Source organism: Botryllus schlosseri, chromosome 6 (genome assembly GCF_051294905.1).
Source record: "Botryllus schlosseri isolate E-star chromosome 6, Bs_hap1, whole genome shotgun sequence".
NCBI classification, from domain to species: Eukaryota; Metazoa; Chordata; class Ascidiacea; order Stolidobranchia; family Styelidae; genus Botryllus; species Botryllus schlosseri.
Window position 1 is genome coordinate 24,740,186 of NC_137241.1, and position 23,375 is coordinate 24,763,560.

The 23,375-nt window shown below is 40.2% G+C and overlaps 3 protein-coding genes across 4 annotated transcripts in view; 1 reads left to right on the forward strand and 2 right to left on the reverse strand.

Annotated features, from left to right (window-relative positions):
- The window catches only part of LOC145441744 (disintegrin and metalloproteinase domain-containing protein 10-like), a 110,917-nt gene that overhangs the window by 60,432 nt on the left and 27,110 nt on the right, over nucleotides 1–23,375 (reverse strand). The window lies entirely within an intron of this gene.
- On the forward strand, nucleotides 964–10,181 carry LOC145441740 (uncharacterized). Its single transcript, XM_080319678.1, has 5 exons — nucleotides 964–1,234; nucleotides 1,942–2,125; nucleotides 2,192–2,319; nucleotides 2,796–2,897; nucleotides 10,033–10,181. Exons 1-5 carry the CDS (start codon nucleotides 1,049–1,051, stop codon nucleotides 10,156–10,158), a joined length of 726 nt encoding a protein of 241 aa, XP_080175804.1. The 5' UTR covers nucleotides 964–1,048; the 3' UTR covers nucleotides 10,159–10,181.
- LOC145441739 (uncharacterized) lies at nucleotides 9,889–21,657 on the reverse strand. The gene is made up of 8 exons (XM_080319677.1): nucleotides 21,295–21,657; nucleotides 20,444–20,519; nucleotides 16,078–16,200; nucleotides 15,837–15,947; nucleotides 15,371–15,493; nucleotides 11,630–11,787; nucleotides 10,766–10,883; nucleotides 9,889–10,473 (listed from the first exon to the last, which is right to left on the reverse strand). Exons 1-8 carry the CDS (start codon nucleotides 21,511–21,513, stop codon nucleotides 10,283–10,285), a joined length of 1,119 nt encoding a protein of 372 aa, XP_080175803.1. The 5' UTR covers nucleotides 21,514–21,657; the 3' UTR covers nucleotides 9,889–10,282.

Sequence of the window (23,375 nt, forward strand, 5' to 3'; positions counted from 1 at the left end):
TCTACATACAAATAGTGGAGAAGCAAATAAATCGCACAAGTAATGTCAATGTTAGGAGGTCATGATGCCATTTATAGCGTGAAGAAACCGTTGTTGTTGTTGTTGCTGATGATGTCGCTGTTCTTGTTGATGATGCTGTTTTAGTATGAATAAATCTGCTACTTGTTGGACGATAGGCACAAAACATGAGACTTCGTTGACATGCAGACAGGCTTGATATGACCTTAAAAATCACATTTCTGACCTAATTGATGTCGTCTTTCCCATGGCAATCGATGAAACAGGGGCTGCAGTATTTCGGTTCACCTTGGATTTGGGCTTTGCCTTTTTGTTCTTTTGTTAATTTCCCATAATTTTGTTGACAATAGATGCCCATAAGGATAACTCCGTGTTGTCGCGTATATTGCGTGTTCAAGGGATGATGCATTATACACTAGGGCTCTTCAAAAATGACTATTTTTTTTCAAATCGTACTGGCTACTTGATAAAATTGTTAGGTTACCTAATTTAAGCCTACACACAAAATTTGGTTCAATTCCAGCCGGTAACCGCTTTGCTACAGGAGAAGAAAGTTTCTATATAGTTCATTATAAAGTTCATACTGCCTGTGGATGGTCCATGAAACAGAGCTTATGAGTACACGGTACAGTTCATCACCTTCAAAAGTTCAATATCGAAACTATAGCTTGCCGACCGAGCAGTTATAGAGGTCTACACGTTGGATGTGCTGTAGCACTGCACCTGGTGTGGTTGGACTTGCAAACTACAATGTCCCCCAAAGATACAGTGCATTATCTGGAACAGCAATCGCTCATAATTAGAGTGATTAGTTCTGACCCTTTCGCCCTTTATAATTCTTTTATTTCTTAACTAGTTATGCAACTTTCACATTCACACCTGTTCACCAGCTATTCGTAAAGGGGTGTTTCCTCGCATACAGCTACGTGTCTAATGAGCAATAAAATACGTTGGACGATGTTGTCTAAATAAAAGCCCCGTTTGGGAGTCTAGGAACTAGTTTTGATAGTGAGCTGAGCGAAGTTGTACGATGATTACGCTAGTTCTTTTATCGGTTGTGAGTTTAGCCTTTTCGCAAACTGTGCGGTTAGAGACCGTTGAATCTTGGTTAGAGAACAAAAACACTCTTGGTGGAGCCATTGTGCACATGACCTATCCAAATATAGGCCAGGGATGTTGCATGGTGGAGCTTCCTGAAGTCGTCAATCTCTTTCATGTATGTATGACCGATGTTAACCGTACTGTATCATCAATGAAGAACACCAAAATATGTTGCAAAGCCTTCCACCACAATTACAGTTGGTGTCTTGCAGAAGGCAGCAATGATACTTACGTCAGTAGTTTTCAAAATCTGCTTTTAGTTTTCTGGTGGGAATCCTGAAGAATACATGAGCTCTACACTTTCATTTGTACTTGGGTACGGGAATTGCTTTTATAATCCATCTGCAAGATCGTGTGGTGCTTCAGACTTTGACACACAAACTGCAAGCATGTAGCCTACTCAAAATGATGAAATGCTTCTTGATGAGCGCCATATCAGAGATTATTTGCCCAAATAAGGTTAATGTGCTAACTATTATTTCTACATTTACGTGAAATCTCTGCAATGAATTCAAGGCTCATATTTGTAAACATAAGAGTAGTCACGACGAAAAATATATTTGAGGAGGGGGAAAGGGGAAGCTATAAATAATGACGTGTCGTCATACCTCCTTTGTTGCAATGAAAATAATAAAATAATCTGGGCCAAGTCAGAAATTTGGTGCCCATAACTTCTCCGCTTGCGAACTGTAAAATGCACCGCATCCATTCACCTACGAGGCCGGCTGTAATTATGTTTTGAACAGGATCTCTTTGGCGATTAATTAGTTAAATACAATTAGGTAAAGACTGGCTAATGACCAATCACGTCCTATGTTTCAGGTAATGAATGGCTTCATCGTTCCCGAATCTACTAACCCTCTTGAAAAATTATATAAGATCAGCGCGCCAACTCACTGGTCCATGGTGAATGGGACTTTCAAAGTACTTATCATTTTCAACGCGGGAACTCCTTTTCGACTCGACAACATAGCGATGGAATGCAACCCTTCGGATATATCCGATAGTTAGTACTTCGTCCTGACAATGTCAACGTGACGTCGTAGGTGTCGCTCAATAAAACATTTTTTAGTAAATGTGTACTCTTTCCCGCAAAATAATCTGAAGAAAACTGCCAGCTCCACCGTGTGCTTTCGGCCGGCGTTTCATCAAGGAGACGTTCTAACGATCACGTTTCCAGTTCCAGTCAAAACTTTCAACGTAAGTTGCTTTTACAGTATTGCTGTGCGGGACGTGTCAGCGCCATATAGGCTATGTCTCCTGAAAACACTACCATACTTAAATATTATATATTGTGCGATAGAGCCCACGACAATCGAGTTAAAAACAAATCACTATATAATGGCGTGACAAAAAATACAATACAATACAGTTCTCCCTGCAGTAATCACTATTGTTATTTAGTCTGTCTGCGAATATTCGACACAGCGGGCACTCGCCAATGAAGCATGATTGTTGACAAGCTGACTGGTAGCATGACGTGACTGCTGTATAAATAATTATTAATAATGATGATTTTAATCAAAGCAATTATGCAACGTGAATCCAATTGCAAAGAAAAATATGGCGTGATATTTCTTCGTGTATTTGTGTGCCAGAACAAGGGTCATTATATATTATATATTGTCGTGCTGATGACGTCACTATAATTGTCAATGCTGGTCTATTTTTTGCAGTTCACGACTTGGGATTCCTCTTTCTCAATGACCAATGATGACAATCAGGTCTTCACGCTATCTGGTTTTAAAGCCCCATTCGGCAATGACCACAATACGGAGGTAAGATCAACTTCCTAATGAAAATTTCCAAATTCAGGATACGAATCATGAGTCGATTTTTTTTTACCTAAATAAAGTAAAATTTTGACATTTTTTGACCTTAAAAAACTTAATTTTGACCAAATTTCGACCTAACGTATGCAAATTAGGTGTTTTTCCACGTAATGCTAGAATTGTAGTAGTTATCTTCATTTCTGGTTGGAACTGTCTATCCTTACGAAGTAGTTTGACCTGAAAAAACGTTTTTGACTCAAAATAACAAATTCTAACCTGAAAAAACTCTATTTTAACCAAATCTGGCCCTATGAAGAATTCCAGTAGTTACATCACGTATTATGGTAGAAATAATTAAAATTTGTTGTAGTACAATGAAAGATACTTTCCTACATTCTCGGGTAGAAAGTGTCTGTCCTTACTAAGTAGCTTGTCAATATGGAGAAAGAACGTTCAACAGCAGGAATTGTTGGCTGACAACACTGAAGCACTGGCGTAGCCAGGGAGGGGCGAAAGGGGCGATCGCCCCTCCCAAATTTTTATAAAATTTTCGAAAATCAATAAATATTGCAGTATTTTTGGGCAGATGAATGCAACCTAAAAAATTTCTTCGCGCTTCACGCGATTTAGTGTTCATACGTGTCTTGATTTTATTATCAGTATCCCAAAAAATAAATTCTTCCGCATATACCCATAGTTGAATTTAGCTTCCTTCGAAATTATAGGAATACAACAGTACCAGTAGATACACAATCTATAGAGTATAGAGTAACCCGAGGTCGTTGAGTTGATTGAGTCTAGGGGTTTTAGCTCAGTATGGGGGTTGGGGAAAGTCAGTTCCGGCAATTCCCGTCCCAGGACACACGAATACATATAGAGTAGGCTACACGCGATTCCGCAAAGTGCGTTCCCAATTGATTGACGGCCATAAAACCGACGCATGTATTCCGAAGCCTTCGATATGGATTTTCGGGTGCTTAAATGTCTGGCGCCAGATGATCCTGTCCTTGCGACATAAAAGCGTTTCACACAGGAAACTATCGCCACCTCATGTTAAAAAGGGCTTATTTGAAATTTTTTTCTTAATTTGATTTGGTATGTATCAGCGATTCCAATCTTTAAAGTAGCGTCAATCTGTACCAGATGTTACTAAATAACCGTGCTTCAACAAAGTAATTACCAGGAATGGACACCACTTGTTCATATACACGCACCAATATTATTGATAAAATTCTTTCATTTATTCAAAAATATTTACGCTCGGCGCGACTATATAGGCCCGAAATTCACACTGATCGTTAATCACTTTGTCAGCGATCTGGGCTCGTCCGTGAAACGATCGCCTAATACAAGCTATAGTTGGCAACTGGAAGGTTCCATAGGGTATGTGTGTGTGTGTGTGTGTGTGTGTGTGTTGTGTCTAAGAATCTTTAAGAATTTTTACTGGCTGCATGGGTACGACCCTGCGCGTGAGCGATCTTTTGAATGGTGAAAGCATTCTCTGCAAGTCCTGAAGTAACAGGAATAAATGACAACTGTCTCGTCCGGTGTCCACCATCTGGAAATTCATTAATAGCTTGCCGTGTAGTATGAACATTAGGGTTGTCCATAATTTGGAAAATCTCAAAATTTATGCGTATCCATGTCTCATTCTATAGAATATAGATTATAGTTGAAAAACGTCAATGAACCTGCAATAAGCTCACGGGAAAGTCGTTAACATTTGTCTAAATGCGTTTGAAAGTAGCTGCCGTAGAGTGGGCGTGTCAGCGACCATAGAACGGCAAGCAGACTAGTAATCACGAAATCACGGCGTTTGATTAGCTAATCTGCTACGCTTCAATGATCACGAAATTGGCAGCTTGTTGATCAGCCGGTCAAGGAGTCGGCTAACGGCGGTGATTCTGTAAGCGCATTGTAGGTTGGTCCGCCAATAATGATTTAGGATTAATTCAGAACATGTTGAGTAACGAAACACATGATGAACAGAGAACAGCTGCTTCACAATATCTTTAAATACATGACTGGATGGCTTATTGTGAAGGTAACCGTTGTAGCCCGTATGCCTTGATTTCATTGATGGAAAGCACAAAAACAAGCGGAAAATATTGCAAAGGCGCTTATGCAAGTGGCAAACGAATTTCTAGTTTCAGAGGGGATGTACCATCATTGTATACAAATATAAAGCTTGACATTGACACTACTTTGTCTGATCTTATTAGGCTCTGGTCGTGGTGTATAATTGAAGTCTTGAATGCTGTAAGGGCTGGATGAATCTGTCATTTATGCTTGGCACTTGTCAGATTGTTGCAGCATCATGAATCATACCCGCAAGTGCTGTCAAAGTCCTCAATGATGCCGCGAAAAGAGGTCTAAAGATAAGCACAGACTATGCTGGTAGGACCAGCAAAAAGACAGTTTGCTTGCATTGCTTAGCATGTCCTTAATGAATCTTAGATCATTACCGGCCGCATCACTACTTATGCTTGAATCAACCAGACATAGACACAAAAAGGATGTATCGAAGCGGTGTGGTAGTTACATTCTTCTTCAGAAATCCAATGTAAAAGCTACCTGGTCGGCCCACATATCTTCTGAGCATACAGGATTGTGTCCAGAATCCATATCACATGGTATGCCGCACCAGTTCGGCGATGTCTAATATGCCTTACCTGCACCCAGAAAACAGGACCACTTGGTGTAATCTCAAGCATATCAGATATGTAGGCTATTTCTGGTATCTATACTTACTTCTATAAGTTCACATTCATTCGCTGTTTCACCTCTGTCATGCCTGCAATAGGCTATTGTTGCACTAAAGCTATCGGTAACTAGTTTTAACACTAAAACATTCAATGACCAGATGTCTCATTTTATTATTAAATCACCAACGTACAATGCGCTTACAGAATCATTGCCGTTAGCGAACTTCTCGAACTAGTATAAGCATATAATCAGAAAGCCGCTGTGGTCGTGACCATTCAAGCATTGCTGATTAACCAATCAAGAGACGTGATTTCGTTGTTACTAGTCTTCTCGCCGTTCTATGGTCGCTAACACGCCCACTCTACTGCCGCTACTTTCAAACGTATTTAGACAAATGTTAACGACTTTCCCGTGAGCTTATTGCAGGTTCATTGATGTTTTTTATCAATAATCTACAGAATGAGGCATGGATACGCATCTTTTTTGAGATTTTCCAAATTATGGACAACCCTAATGAACATATAGTTCAATATGTATAATTAACTGCCCCCTGAATATTCGATGACACCACATATACCAGCCCTACCGGTAAATCTGATAATTAAAACGTATTTGCAATATGCAAGTAACAATACAAGGAGCCAATTTCATTCATTATCCACGAAAATTTTCGCGCTTCGCGCGGAAGTGTGGCTGTCCAAGATTTCCATTATCATTATATTTTCACATCACTTTATGACTGTGCGTGTATATGTATAACAATCGCCCCAGATGCCGTGTTAATCTTCCAATAAGGGCCCAAGACCATATCGCTGTTATCTATTTTTTTACTTATCTTTAAGGGGGATATTAATTCACGTCATCGAATTTTTCGCCCCTCCCAAATATTTTTTCTGGCTACGCCCTTGCACTGAAGTTGTGCGTACACTGCTGGTGACACACCGCGTTGCTTCATTCTGACAATGGTGTCTACATTGCAAGTTTTCATCATGGGCTTCCTGCTATAAGAACCATGCAATGCCCACGCAGTCTTGTTTCAGTTACGATATTGCGGTACGTTGAGCATAACACCATGTCAACCGATTCGTTTCATTTGAATGTCTATTGTCTATGCTTCACAATGAGCAGACAATGGGCCGTCTACAACGGTAGGCCTATAAAGTAGGCTACAAGCTGTAAAATGTCAAATGACAAGTTCACCGACAGTGCAAAATCTACGATACAAACGAAACGCAGGTTGCAAAAAATTTTGACTTTGTAAACAATTTTTACATTTTTTGACCTATCTCTACAATTTTGACAAATTTTTGACTTTTTTTGACACTCAAAAAAAAATCGCCCTATTCGACCTATTCGATTCCAACCGGAGACGTCGATTCGAACCACATGGTATCAGCACGTAGCTGCATGCAAGAGAACTACAGGTTGCTAGGGCTGGACAAAATCGAGTAGCTGAGTGATTCGATTCTGAATCACGTATTATTAGGCTTACCATACGTCCTCTTTTAAGAGGATTTGTCCTCTTTTTTTACTTTTTCGAAAGTGTCCTCGGAGGACGCCCTTTTGTCCTCTTTTTTGAGATTTTGTCCTCTTTTTTGAAAATTTAGGTCAGATTTAGAGCAAATTGCAAGTGATATGCCGCAAATTAGCACAGAAGTGACGCTCCGGCGGATATTTCAGAGTCAAAAACGGTGAATTTAACTCTGAGCGAAAAGATGACCTTTTTTTTTTTAGTCATCCACTAGGCAATAACGACGGTATTTTTAGATCTGAGCGGGAGGGATGACCTTTTTTTTTTTTTTTTTTTTTTTTTTAGTCAACCGATCACAAAGTGGGAAATATTCACCGTTTTATGAGAATTCTACTCCGGTTTTGCAAGTTGCGAATTTCTAAAAAAAGTGTCCTCTTTTTGGATTTCCAAAATATGGTAAGCCTACGTATTATGCTTCGAGTCGAGTATTCGAGTATCACTCATCATGACGTCATAATATAATGGATGATGTCAAAGTTCAAATATGTACCTTTCTTGCCACTCGAAATAAAATAATGCCTGTTATCCATCATGTTAAAGATACTTTGGTAGTCTTTCGACCATACCGATTTCATTGCACTTTGTGACAATGCTGTGGGGATGGTCAGGACTTCACAATAACGTCAGTAGCTTTGTACTATGTGTTTCATGTGTTGCGTTACGGACAATTAAGGTTTCAAGGCTTGCACAGTATAGGGCTGTTCAAAAAAAACTTTTTTTTCCAAATCTCACTCGCCTTATGACTAAATCGTCAAGTTGTCTAAGAAAACGATGCACACCAAATTTGACTCAATTCCAACCAGTAGAGGCCGTGCAATCTTGAATTGAAAATTTTAATTTATTAATAAAAATTAAAAAAAAAATTTCAAATTTTTCTGTCAACCCCATGAAATTGTTGAGCTGTCTTCAAAGACGATGCAAAACAAATTTGAGTCAATTCCGACTAGTAGAAGCGGAAATATTTGAGTTTTTCGTTGATAATCCCCGGATCAATGATAATCCGAGAATTATCAACAAAAATCTCGAATAATTCCGCTTCTACTACTACTATTCCGCTACTATTCCCCTGATACGCGATTAGTTTGTTGCGTTCATGGCTCTAACCAATTCACGGCATTCCGAGTCCACTCGAGCCATGTTCATTTTGCCATCGAGTTAGCCCGAGTCCGAGTAATTCTAAGTAAGGTCGCGTCCAAGTATAGATAACTAACATACGTAGGTTAGTTATCTATAGTCCAAGTCCAAGTCACAAATTTCAGTCACGACTCGTCTGATGGTCAGGTTTTGTCATCATGAATTGGAAATGTGACGAAATAGTGAATCAATCGTCCACTGCATGGTAGCGTTTGCAATTGATGTGATAGTGTCAGGCTTTCGGAGCAATTTAAGGGGGAATTTTCACTTTATAACCAGAAAAGATATGTGTCACACTTATATATTGACAAATTATTAAAAATCTAAAATGTCGTCGCGGATCGCACAAAATCCTCTGGCGGGCAGCGTGTTTGAGACCTCTGCTCTTGATGTTGTGTGATTGCAGGTCATCAAGCTCACATCAGATAGTCACTAAATATTCACAAACGGAAAGCTGGATATTTTGAGCAAACTTGTGTAACAAAACAAGTAAAATTTTTGAGATTTTCAAGGTGCATGCTCGTTTGGTGTTGATTTTTCTATGCTGTCAGCGCCATGCATAGAGTGACCCGCAGTTGAAATGCGACAAATTTCAACGAAAGATGTTACAATGGAGTGAAAATTGCAATATATGAAAAAGGTTCACACTGAAAAACCTACCAAGGTTCGTTTTTGAACGTGAACCTCTAAATTTCTGATGTTCACAGTTCACACACAGAACGCGAACGCGAACCTCACGTTCACACCATCCCTATTTGATAGTACCAAAATCTTGTATCGATGAAAAAAATAAACGAAAAGATACATAGAAAAGCAAGACGCGCAAAAAGGCACTACGAAACGACAAAATTGACGCAACTTCGTACCGTAAACTACTTGGCGAAAGTATCATATACCGTAATTTCGTGCCGTACTTTTCTTCAAAATCCGATCGTACCTTACCAAATATAGAACTGTACGAATTCGTTGCTTACGCGAGCGAGGAGAAACGCATTCCTTTTTCGTAATGCGTTCATCTCATTTCCCTGCACTCTGTACGATATTGAACACTGAACCATGAACACGGTTCATTGTTATGCGCAAATCTTCCAAATTGTAACCTGGACGAGGGCATTTGATTTCGATTAGAATATGAGTCCATCCCATTCAGTGATATCTATACGCCTACCGTGGCGCCGAGATACGGTCGATACTCACAAGTAATGTTACATTCCTGGGCGGACAACCAACTGCTAGCACCATCGTTGTTCTATAGCAGTGATTCCCAAACGTTTTTTAGTCACGCCCCCTTTATGATACTGAAAAATTTCGCACCCCTTTACCGTCATATCACAAAATGCAACCAGAATTCTAGCAGTCCCAACGGATAGTTTGAAGGAATGGAAGGTGATGACTGTTGATTAGATAATTATTAAAGATGAAATTCGGAATATAAACAGAGCAATAAGTACGAATCGGAGAGAAATCGCGCGGAACGCGAAAAAATTGTTCAGTCGACCGCAGCTTCGCCACCCCCCTTCAGATGCTTTCACGACCCCCAGTTTGAGCACCACTGTTATAGATTTCCCCGTAGTTCCCAGTAATGCATCGGCCGCATCTAAAACACTCGATACATGACGCAAGAGATACAATAGGTGTCAGGTGTATTTTTCATTTTGTACAGCAAGAGATGTAGTTATTTACTCATGAAATCCGTGTAAAGTTGTACAAACGAGGATAGGTTAAATACAGCACTTCGAACACGACGATGCATCTAATTTTTGTGTTCAGGTATCTTTCAGATTTGAGTACAATGACGATGACGAAGATGATACGAATTGGTTTGCAGCGAGAGATGTTGAAGTCCAAGTCGATCGCGCGCCGACGCCGGACTCATTACTGATCAACAATTCATAGCTTTACTCCTTTTTAAAATGATTTTCAAAGAAATACGTATTATACAATGAAGTCGTAGTATGCATTGTTTCCGCGTATGGAATTTTGAGTTGAGGACTACAGATTCACTTCGTTTCTCTGGACATTAAGCTCTCCCGAAGCATTCGAGTTTTCCCATGACGTACCAACCATCCTCGTTGTGACCGCCCATGTCTCCAATTCTTATCTGCTTTATCGGCAGCAAATTCTTCGCAGTCAAATACCCTTCATCCGATGTTATATTGCTGCCCGAATTTATATCGCAATTGCACTTGTGACTATTATCGATGCAGGTGTCTAAATATAGGGATAACGTTTCAAAAGCACACGAAGTATATAATCAAATATCGTATCGCATGCTGCGTTAGGCTTATGACACATGAGATACCGACATATCGCTGCACTCTTCAATCTGACAGATCGGGCTGATATTCAAGACATGACAAATATCGTAAACGACACATCGGACTAAAATATGGGCCTAAAATATCGGCCTACTGTAATATATTTGTTCTTCATGGTTGAAATTTAACTTCACGAACAATTGAACAATCAACTACATAAGTTTTGGTAGTGTCGCAATACTGACTCGTTTCTCCGCAAGCGCAGTAACCCTTCTTCGTAGAACCACCCCAATAGTTCATTTTTCTCCCATCTTTTGAAACCCACCAAGCGTAGCCATTCAGAGTCACGCCTTTGCATTTCAACTGTACACAAATACACAAGAAATGAATTCATGGTCATTGGTCATGCACAATTGCACATGCTTAGGCATGCACTGCACAGATAACGTTCGGTCTATACAGACCATCTTCGATGTAAGTTGAGCTGTCACAATAATTGGCGAATTCTATATCTTTATAAGAGTAATAATTAATTACTACTAAAATTATTTAAAATTATTACTAGACAGTGAATAGTCGCAGTTTCTTCATTACAGTATAACCACAATATGATACTGAATATGACACAAGGTTTTGCAAAACAAACTTATGCCGTCGGTCAAACTCCAATACAGTTCCTCCCAACGGAAATTTTACATGACATAGGTATATATGTAGGAGGGTTTCAAGTTGTTGAATGTTATAATGTTTGCACGAATTTAGCAATCCATCCGATTGGCATAACGGCGAGATGGCGCATCCGTTCCACAGCTGCAACACTAGTGAAATTCGAGTTCGAGTCCGACCGTGGTCGACTGCTGGACTCGTACCGAAGTGTTGGGAATTTATCTAAACTCGTCCTCGCCCTATGATCCGCTTTAGTGGTGTCTTACAAAATGTCTCGAACGGAAGTAGGCCGTACTACAAGTCGGCAGATCAGGAATCGTAATAAAGAATATCGGCCTGGTGTAAAATGACCAAATGGTCGAATCACCCTAAATACCAAACAAAAACTACAACCATACTATTCTACGAATCACAATACTATATGCATTGCTACTATTGCACACCTTTATAAATTGCCTGCATGAGGCGGAGTTTTCAATTATCTTCCGAATCGCAGTCTCCGGTAATTCGTACGTGGGTGTAGCTTCGAAGCAGCCCGCACTTTCGCACTCTGGCAGAGCTCGTCTTTCGCCGGTGATATCATGTCGCACCTCCGTTATTACTGCAGTTGAAATAAAATATTTATCAGTTAGCATGGTAACTTGGTAAGCCACATAGTATGAGCAATAAACATACAGTAGCGGTTGGGAAAGAGGGCCACTACTTTTTGGGATCCATTCGAGTGAATAAAATACATACGTATATGTCGCATATATCCGTCTACTATAAGACTACAATTGATTTGAGTGGCGAATTTATTTTCAAGTTCTTTTTTCGGAGGGAAGAAGTTGTTGTTTATGGTATTGACGGTGTTTGTCGACTATTATGGTCTTTTACACCAGGCCAATTTTCTTCATTTTTATTCCGTAGCTGCCGGTTTGAAGCACAGTCTCATTCTATAGGCTTTCATAAGACATAGCTTGCACGGATGAGATGGCAAGGAGGAACCTAGATAACCTCTCACACTTAGGTAGGAACTCTGGAGCCGACCGCGCTCGGACTCAAACCCGCGACCCATTGGTGTTGCAGCCATGGATTATACCACTACGCTATTTCGCCACTACTGCCGTGAAGAAGTGATTGAAAGCCTAATTCTCGTACATACGACAATATCAATCAGGTTCCTTAGATTAACAAAATTTTTGAGTGGTTAGTGGGTGCGCAGTACAGCCGAGTGCAGCCGACTCTGTTTAATTAGTACACGTTGGTTCCGCTCAATTTTGGATGAACAAAGCGAAGAAAGTACTTTGTCCGGATTATGCGGACAATCAATTGTTCTTTACATGGCCATGTCTCATGCGTAAAGGCAGACAACGAACGCATTGCAGATACTGTTATATTGCGTATCTACTAACTGTAAAATGCAATAATTGGCACTGATCGCATGAAACGCGCGAGCTCGTTTGTTTTATTTATTATACACAGCATTGGCGGTTATCGGCTATATGGGCCATTTAAAGTCATTAAAGTCATATTTTTTTCTATGCATCAGTAAGTCGTGAAATCGATTTTAACGCAAAAACCGCATCCATATGGGGTATATTAAGAAAGTTATAAAGTCATATAAAGTCATATTTTCCTGGTTTGGTCATATTTGAGTTATAAAGTCATATTGTTGTATACTTTAAATAAAAAGTGCCAATTGAAGCAATTACGCACTAAGAAAGTAAGGCAATTTCTGCTTGAACAAAGGCAAACTGTAAGGTTAGCCTACATAACATTACAGTCGCAGACCTACGAGGTCACACATTGCATTATGAGGTCACACATTGCATTGTGTTGCTACACAACCTGTTTTACTTCTGTGCACTGAAATGGGACGTCATTTGACGTTCAGAGACTTCCACAAGTGAAAGAAATAGTCAACGCATGGGAAGCTCAAGGAGCGTCAAAGAGTCAGTGAACGATCCAAAGTTGACGAGTTAACAGAAATCTGCCTCCACTACAACAACATTTCAAGAGAAATATGCCTCCACCACAACAATATTTCAAACTTGATACTGAAAATGGAAGTTGAATAGTATATTCATATTGAAATGAACCCGAATATTTTCGGCCGACACTCGTCAGGGGTAATCGTCAGCAACTAGTGGAGAATTGGATCAACAATCGTATCACAAAATATGACGTCACCAGCATGAAGGAGAGAGCGTTAAATGTACTATTTTTAGGTGGTACACGAACTCCTTTTGTTGACAGAGTTGTTTAAGTTTAAGTTGACAAAGTGGTTTGAAATAAAAATGGATGCGTATTACTGTTATGTTGTTTATGTTTTACTCTTCAGTTCCATGAGCGACGTTGGTTACATGTAAAAATACACGATTTTCGCATAAAGTCATATAAAGACCTATTTTCCCAAAAATAAAGTCATATAATTGATTTTTAAGGTCATATAAAAATGGCCCTAGTCATTAGCCATACGCACAGTAATTATCGGTGGCTTGTTTTAGGTCTTTGTAAAATTACGGACGACTTCCATGCTCGCGTGCTTCCACATGTATTTTGTTTGGATTTGAGAACTTAAAATTCGCTCTAAAACTACTCCAAAAACATGAAACTACTCATCAAACTTCACTATGGCATCACTTTCAAAAGTTACCGTACGAAGATAATAATCGATGAGGTATTACGTCACATAACCTGTATATGATGGTAAAACATTGACCCGTTTAGGGTTGCATTTAAAACAAACCGTGTTTTAAAACACTTTGTTTAAAACATGTTTTAAACAGTGTTTTAAAAAAAGGCCTTTTAAAAAAATAGTATTTTTTTAACTTGTAAAATTGTGCCATAATTGTGTAAATACTTCGCAAAAACATGCTGTATGAGCCTACGGACAATTACCACCCGATGTAGCCGACGTATATCGATGTGGGATGGTTGGAACCCTGAAAATAGTCCGTTCAAGAGCAATAGTACATATATTTCGTCGCAGTAGCTATTTTTCCCTATATTTTCTATTTTCCTCATATTGGAAATTAAGATGAGTGTTCACACTATGTACAGTAGAATATTTCATCTCAGACGGCCTCGTCATTTCTCTAATTAAAAAAAAGATACAAATCAGGCCAGATCAATCATTTTGCAAATTTGGAGGTTTCATGGACCCCTTGAAAATGCTTCGCGGTCCCCCGGTTGAGAAACTGCTCTAATCACTTCGTCTGCTGTCAATTTATTTGTGACGTACCGACGAGGCTCAGTAATTGCTGCGTAATTGTTGAATGACTGGTTGCTCATGCTCACCCAGGACATATCAGCATGTCCAGATGGTGTACGTACGTATACAGTACAGGGTACAGCTAGTCGACATTGATTACATGATGACTTGAAATTGACTCGATAATTTTACACTGACTCACTAGTAAAGGCACATTTCGGAAAGGCCGAGTCAAGTCAAGTACAAAGGGACTCGAGCCAAGTCAAGTCAAGTCATTTGAAAACGTTGACTCTGACCGGAGCTAATCCATGATTCGAGTCGTCCCGACACTGGTTCTAAGTAGGCTATTGCTCACCAGAAAAAATAGAGCTACAACAGCTGATATGTAAGCTGGTTGCCCGACATATGAGCATTGAACTATGAGCATTCGACACAATGGAAAATGACAGTTCAGCATGGGACACTTCAGCATGCGTCACATCACATGCGTAACGTCACATGGGACTTTATAACCTCATAACTTACCCTAACCCGAAACATAGCCATGAAATTAAGCATTATATATATCATAACCCTAACCCTAACCAGTAATTTAACCACATGCTCATGTGTCGCATGTCCATTGTCCAATTGTCGCATGGCCGAAGTGTCGCATGCTATAATGTCGGCATGTCGCATGCTCATATGTCCACGAATCATAAGTTATGTGTGTCACAGAAGCACTGAACGCGCATTCTAAGAAAGTAAAGGAAGCATCGATCAGAGTAGCAAATTTAATGACAACATAGTTGAAATGCGCGGTGATCAAGTCAGAACGTCATTTAATAACTTTTCCAAATAACCATTTATTCGGCCATGCCGCTATACGGTGACATTCGCACCGGCACCGTTACCATCTTTGAACCAGGTTCAAAGTATTTGAATAAAGATTTTATCAACTGATTGCAACAGCCACCCGATCCGCTTTATACAAAGACGAATGACTCACCTTCATTCTGACTGAAGTTGCAGAATACTCGATAAGGATCGGAGTCTGTCGGAGTGAAGTTATAATACCCAGATTCTGTGATGTGCTCATGACGATCTTGCAAATCCCGACACGTGTATAACCCTGGAAAATTTCATCAAATTCGAAATCGTTACATAAACATCCTCAGAGTACCTATGAATGTGCGTATTTAGCATGCCAAGATTAGATTGGCTTATTCGGCCCAGCCAGTATAGGCTACATCAAATCGGACCTGAAAATCGCCATTCTGTCAAATTCGTTTGCTTTAACGATGATCGAAGTCAGATGATTTGTTGCAAGGCTAATAGATATTATTAACTTAAGTGGCAATGAAGCTTTTCCCATAGTAATTTTCACTAGAAAAGCGATCGGTTCGATATTTAGCCAGAATGATATTTAGCAATAGGCCTACAAAACTATTGACTATTCACCACGAAGCTCTTACCTCGAAAAGACGGCGAGCAGAATTGAAATTCATCGCCGGCAATTCCCAACAGGTAATAGCCGGCTTCCTTGACATTCGAATTGGTGAATAAGTCTTCGCATCTTTCGACATCTGAAGTAATCGAATGAAGTTGTTGTTTGGCACAAACAACGGATATTTCCGAGCTATGACCGTGGCCTACTTATTGCACAAGCCCAAACCATAAACTAATACGTAGGCCTCGCTCTGCAATATTTCTTACTTGTATAACGCATGAAGTCGCAATATCGATACAAAGGCCTGATGCGTATTCTATCAAGCATGAGATAATATCCAGTCTCTTCGATACCGTAAGTGTGACTCAGTTCTTGACAAGAATTGGCGCCTGTTGAAAGATATCGAATGATGCAATTTTCTATCCATAAGTGATGCGCGGACTGACACAATCTGATGCCGCGCAACATAGAATACTCACCATTTCATAGGGATGGTGCGTTCTGTGCCGGAACCTCGAAAATTTAGAGGTTCACGTTCACAAACGAACCTTGGTAGGTTCTGCACCGTGAACCTTTTCCATATATTACAATTTTCACGTCATTATGACATCTTTGGTTGAAATTTATTGCATTAATACTGCGGGCCACTCTATGTATGGAGCTGGCAGCATAAAAATCAACACTAAACGAGCATGCAACTTGACAATCTGAAAAAATTTACTCGAAATATCCAGCTGTCCGTTTCTGAATATTTAGTGACTCTCTGCTGTGAGCTTGACCCGCAATCACACAACATTAAGAGCGAAATACACGACATGTAGTCAGCGAATGATGCTTATTCAACCAATCAACGAAATTGATATCGTTGTCTGCTGTACAAAATCTAGCAGATGTACGTGGTCAATCTTGACTTCATATTTTTATTTTACAATAAAAACCATATCCGCGCGATCGGGGTGTTGGCTACAGAGGTGGTCAAAGTAGTCAAAAAAGCTACTCATGTAGAAGTAGAAGTAGCGACGAAAAATCTACTCAAGTACGAGTAGAAGTACTTCTTCCATAACCAACCTAAAACTAATTGAAGTAAAAGTAGAATTGACTGACTTTAAATCGACTCAAGTAAGTAAGTAGTTGTTAAAACCATCGAAATTCGTTCGCATGGATTGACAAAAGGTGCAAATTGAGCTATGCGACAGGTGCCGAGCTTTCGACAGCATAAGCATTCGTCCACATCATGAGATGAAAATGATAGTATTGATATGGAAATGCGATACTAATCTTCCGTTTACTCGAACAGCACGTTTTAGAAAATATCATGGTATGGCGCAGTCCCCCACATATAAGTCCCGTGGTTCAGTAGAAGAGCAATACGGAGAAGTTGTATAGGATAAGGTGTAAACACTTTGCGCTATACCTATAGCAAGGGACGTAACAGCACTTCGTCAGCCCACCCCAAAGCGTTGGTTTCGGGCCCCACATAGGGTGATAAACCGAACTTCTGGGGGTTTCGCCCCCAGACCCCCAGGCTTTACGCTGTTTACCGCTACTTATCATCTACATTGGGTATCCGTTTAGTGCAGTGGTTCTTAACCTTGCCTCCAGCGTCCCCAAGGGACGCTGGTGATTTTGAAGGGGGCGGAAACGCTCAGGGGGCGATATGGGGGGCGCTGAAGAAAAATGGCTTCGTAGTACAGGGTGTAGTAGTAGGACATATCCTTAATGACTATTCAGAGCAAATGAACATTCCACGAAACATATGAAATCCCGAAATTTTCGGTCGCGCTATGCAACTATGTTTGCTACATATGTTTTCATAAATGTAGTGGGTTATTTTATTATAATTCATGTGAAACGAATTGCGCGTACTTTTAGACCGCCAATTTCCCGTTAAAACAATGCCGTCACGCTTGCTAGGGTTATTTTCAACAAAATGTATATCACTTTTGAGAGTGAGAGTCCCTTGTACATAAATATATTTTGAAGCTTTGTGCACGAAATGAATAACTAAATATACTTGTATTTGAGAGCTACAAAATTAAATCGTCAGAATATTCCTTCATCGTATCATAAAGGATGATACTATCTGGTGTTGTGGTTCACAACCTCACATGAACGTTATATAATATGAGTTGCTTTGTTTGGAATACATTCATGTTAAAATTAATAACTGAGTACAGTACTAAATTCAATGTGATCAGATATGTGCATCCCATTCTCAGTTGACTTACTTAGTCACACAAAGCACGAAGACAAAATCCAATACCATTAATTTACCCGTATTTCCAATTGCAGATGTGAATTAGGGATGGTTCGAACCACAGGGTATGAGACCGTACCCGATTGTTGTTATGATAACTTTGATTTTACCCTGAATATACCACACACAATTATTTTATGGTTTATTATAGTTGAGTGGTCCTAGAGAGCGATTAAAGATCGAAATATTTCCAATAACAAAGTCCCGAAAAGACCGACTGGACTTTGACCTCTTACCAGGGCTGAAACTGCTGCAACCCAAACCCCCAATCGGTGAGCTCGAAGGGTGCCCTGAATTATTTCGGTGAATGAACATAAATTACACACCATGTTTTGACGACTCCCCCACGGAAGAATACGCATAATTATAGAAAATAGAAATAGGCATTTCGGCGTCGGCCATCACCAGGTCACGATGCACGAAGACATATGAAATTCCGGCCAATATGGGACTCTGAGAAGTGTGTCAAAAAGATCGTCATCGAGAAAACCTTAGCCGAAGAGGATTGACCGTATGTTAACCGTAAACTTCGATGTATATAAGTCTAATGGTCCATAGGTGCTTAAATCACACGTGCCGAATTATAATGTCGTCGCAATCTGCACCACACAGGACAAATACGATCCATCAGAGAAAAATTATTTGCCAGTGAAGAAACACCAATTTTGAATCGTGTGCTTACTTTAGTTATATCTTTTGACTATATAGCGGACAATAGGTAACAAACTAACAACATGTAACGAAGTAATTGTACCTGCGGGCACGCCCGAATATGTTTAAGTATTAATTTACGTGGCCTTCATTTTCCAATACAACAGCGGACTCAGCGCTACTGGTAAATCTGATTACGTGGGTTGAGAGGATAAAAAGTTTATAGCGACCTATAAATGCAATTATCACCTATTCATTTGTGCATTATAAAACAATTCGGCGCCTAGGGCGACCAGGCTACACACACTTTGCTGACCATCAAAATTACGCGACGGGGTTCTTGGGGGCCAAGACCCCAGAAGTTTTGTTTATCACGCTATGGGTGCGCAAGACAATCGTTTGTTATGGGGGCTGACGAATTGCTGTTACGGCCCTCCCTCTTACCCATTGTATTTATTACAGCCCTTACAATATGAGGTGGGGGGCGCTAGAGCACAATAATTTTTGAAAGAGCGCGCTGGAGGAAAAAATTAAGAACCACTAGTTTAGTGAGTCAGCTTTTCTCGCCTGAACGCGCGAAAATTCCATAATTCATGACCGTATCGGTCAATATGATGGGGAATTACATATATATTGCTGAGTGCGGTCTCGATGAATGAAAGAGAGAGATTTTTTGGAGAAAAAGTGTGTTCATTTAAGATTAATAAAAAAAACCCTAGACATGTCGATCAGGGGTGGAATCGATATAGGGATATACTCCGCCCACTCTTAAACTGGAACGACCCAGATTCAAGTCTTGGTGGGATCACGGTGTCAATTTGAAAAGTGATGGTGAGGTCTGCAAAATGTGACCCCACCTCCGTATAAATGACAGGGGTTGGACGCCCTTTTCACCGAAGGAGCCATATTTACCCTATATTTTCAATTGTCCATGTCAATCCAATGTGACGTCACGTAACGTCGTGGCTAGAAAAACACACAATAGAAAATAAGTTTTAAACAAGGGCCTTGTTTTAAGCATGTTTGTTTTAAATTGATTTTTGTTTTAAATGCAACCATACTCAAAGATACTCAAAGATCAATACAAACGTTTCTATGTGAAACTATAGGCAGAGTGGTGATTATCATGATGCTGCGAGGTAGCGGTGAGTGTATTGATAACCTTATATACACCGATATGCCGGTGGTTCATATACTACCACACCACTTAGCTATACTACATGTACTTGCACATGTCCATCAAATATCTATTTACTATGCGTGGATAATTCGTGACGCAATGACGAGCCAAGTTTATACTTGCGATATAATAATGAGCCGTAGCGTTTGAACATCAGATGTCTCTGCTATAAAGAACGTGATATAATATCGCACTCTTCCTTGTGCACAAATGTTCAGTTTCTTTCATAGTCCTTCTACTGAAAAGTAATCGTTCTTTCACAAAGAAATCGATTATAATCGATTACGATTACTTCGAATTTTTTTCCGAATGTAATCGATTGCGATTACGATTATTTGTAAATGCAGAAATCGTCGTAATCTATTACGATTACCAATCACGAAAACCCCATGTCTGTCAGTACTACATAATATGTCGTGAGGAAAGAGAGTTTCTGCCAGATGCCGAATTCATATCCCGTATATATTCTGCCATAGAGAAATCCAATCGGGATTTCCTGAGAACAAATTATATTTCGATGGAAGAATTACACCTAATTACTTACTCATGGCCCGCAATACATCAGATAATTTAATCTCTCTCCCAGTCGCCCCTTTTTGTCCACGAATCCCAGGCTCTCCCTATGTAAATTTAAAAGAATAGGTAAACATGGTGGATCCACCACATAAATGCACTGTCTGATATTCATAATTGCGCTCTTGTCGGATATATTGGTACGTTCGAATATTACGTGTGTCATATTGCTACTCTGCGCAAAACGATACCTAGAATACACAGGGAAGGTCGTGGCATTTTTCGTTTTACCCCCCCCCCCTCATTTATACTCCCTGCTGGATTCCCAATAGGGATGGTGTGAACCCCTAAAAGGTTCAGGCTCGTGTGAACGTGAACCTTTTTGAAAGGTTCTGTGTGAGCTCGAACGAGAGAGTGGATCAAAAGAAAATGAGCCTGACAGCATTGTTGCGTCCCAATGCCAATCTCCATAACAATGAAAAATTCGAGGCTGATTGCGGGAGTTCCAGGACCACGAGCGAAATAAAATTTATATTTTCGTAATCAGTGCAGAGTCAGCGTTCGATTGATACCCGTTTTACCAAATTTATTGCTCGGCAAGCCGGTCAAAAATGACCGTCAAATTGCCTGTAGCCAAATGGAAATTGTGACGTGAATCAATTTCACTGAGGCATGAGATTTGCCTGTGTCGACACCATATAGGACACTATGGGTTCACAGTGCAGAACCTACCAAGGTTCGTTTGTGAACGTGAACCTCTAAATTTCTAAAGTTCACACACAGAACGCGAACGTGAACCTCACGTTCACACCATCCCTAATTCCCAATACTATACCACCAAAAGTATGAAAATAGGTTGATCACAGGTACGATATACGATACCTTTGCTCCCTTGGAACCGGCTTCACCTCTTTCCCCAGCAGGGCCCCGTTTTCCTGGTGATCCCTGGGGAGCAATAGGTCCGGTTGACTGAGCATCAGCCCACTTATCGCTGTTGCAATTGCACACAACATTGCACGAATTCGGCGGCTCGTTATCCTGAACTTGAGATCGGGCGATCGAGAACAGGCCGACCAAAGAAATTACAGTCACAAGTCTCATGCTCTATCAGACGCTAAAAAGCAGAAACGCCGTTCGCCATTTTTTGTAAAATGTTGTACGTAGAGATAACGTAGCTACTGTGTAATCCGTCAACAGAGCTATAAGATTAAATAAGTGATACATGGGCAATTCCCTGCTGCTGAAGAGATTCGGCGTCCTAAACATAGAAGATATGCGGAAATTAGAAATCGCCAAATTTTTGTATCAGTTCCACTGCGGTCGTTGCCCCGAATATTTCAATGACTTCTTTACCTCGGAATCAAAAGCGCACAAGTACAACACACGTGCGTCCACGTCGTCCAAATATCATATGATCGACCGAAAAGATCATCGCTCTATCAAATATGCCGGACCTGATGTGTGGACCAGTATCCCGCCGGTCATCCGACAGTCGACGAGCATGTCCAGTTGTCCACATTCAAATCGAAATACAAGCAATTACTACTAAATAAATACAGTCCATCCTCAAGATTACCGGACCACGACTGACCTATCGATCTCGCTTTCCATGACATGCCGCCCTATTTCTTGTCGCTTTTCTTTTTTCTATATTATTTTCTTTACTTTTATTCAGTGTGCATGCCTCCTCTTTACATCGCCTACGCTAAGGTGGGTGTCGGATTCCATAGACTACTCCAAGTCGCTTCGACATTTTCCTGTCTTTTCATTGTATCGCATTTTGTGGTATATTGAACTGATACAATTGAAAATAAACCAATGATGATGATGAAGTGACCGTAGATAGGGACAGGTTTCGCAATATGGCGCACTAGTCCGTCCTGCTGTAAATGATTTTTCTTCCTGCCTACAGCACTTTCCTTCAGTTGTTGCCAAGCACTGTAGCCATGCACGCCTATGCAAGATAACTCAATATCATTATAATTTCCTAGATTCAGACGGAGTCGTAATGGCAAAAAATAGAGACTAACCCGCTTCACGTCTTTACAGAGTGAAGTTGCCAGGGTCGACTTCATACATTCGTACTTATTGCCTCGCGAATTCGAAGAGTTATCGGAGATTAGTTGAGTCACGGCGCTTAAAAGACTTCGTAAGCGCTCTCCTATCTCAGCGAGAATAGTGTGTTATTCGAGAACAAGTTGGTGAAATGAAAAATAGAAAAAAAGTTTGTTAGTGTGTTTGTCACGGTGGTTTGACGATTGTAGAACGTGAACAGGTGAACAAGTATTCCGAAAACTAACGGCCTATGGCCTAGTGGGGGCTATTATACACTCTAGCGAAAACATAACCTAACTCACAATTATATCGCGGTCATCAATTCTACGTGCCTATGTGCACATACCTTCTTACGTGGATGCATACTTTGGATTAAAATGTACTCGATTTATACCGCGGTATAAGTCTCAGGCTCTGGCTTAGGGCTTTTCAAAAATAAATTTTTTCACAGATTCCAGCCATTCACTGTTTAAATTGTCAGGGTACCCTAAAAACGCTGCACACCAAATTTGGTTCATTTGTAACAAGTATAAGACTCCGCAGATCCAACTAAAAATTTTAATTTATCAGGGAAAATGAAATAGTATATTCATATTGAAATGAACCCGAATATTTTCGGCTGACACTCGTCTGGGGTAACCGTCAGCAACTAGTAGAGAATTGGGAAGAACATTGTATATCAACAATCGTATCTTGAAATATGACGTCACCAGCATGAAATGAGATCTCGAATAAGAGAGTGTTTAATGTACTATTTTAAGATGGTACACGAACTCCTTTTGTTGACAAAGCTTGGACTAATATATTTTGATAAAGGTCGACTCCAAGGCACACGATGATGAAAATGTGAGCGCCCCTTCCCGATGACGCCAAATCTGTCGCCTCGATAATTTTTCGCACGGACGGGA

Coding starts and splice junctions, on each gene's coding strand:
- LOC145441740 (XM_080319678.1), top strand. CDS start 1,049: ATGATTACGCTAGTTCTTTTATCGGTTGTGAGTTTAGCCTTTTCGCAA. Junction 2,126..2,191: donor CCCTTCGGATATATCCGATA/GTTAGTACTTCG, acceptor AACATTTTTTAG/TAAATGTGTACTCTTTCCCG. Junction 2,320..2,795: donor TTCCAGTCAAAACTTTCAAC/GTAAGTTGCTTT, acceptor TATTTTTTGCAG/TTCACGACTTGGGATTCCTC.
- LOC145441739 (XM_080319677.1), bottom strand. CDS start 21,513: ATGAGACTTGTGACTGTAATTTCTTTGGTCGGCCTGTTCTCGATCGCC. Junction 15,494..15,836: donor CTGCTCGCCGTCTTTTCGAG/GTAAGAGCTTCG, acceptor GAAATTTTCCAG/GGTTATACACGTGTCGGGAT. Junction 11,788..15,370: donor CAACTTCAGTCAGAATGAAG/GTGAGTCATTCG, acceptor TTTCAACTGCAG/TAATAACGGAGGTGCGACAT.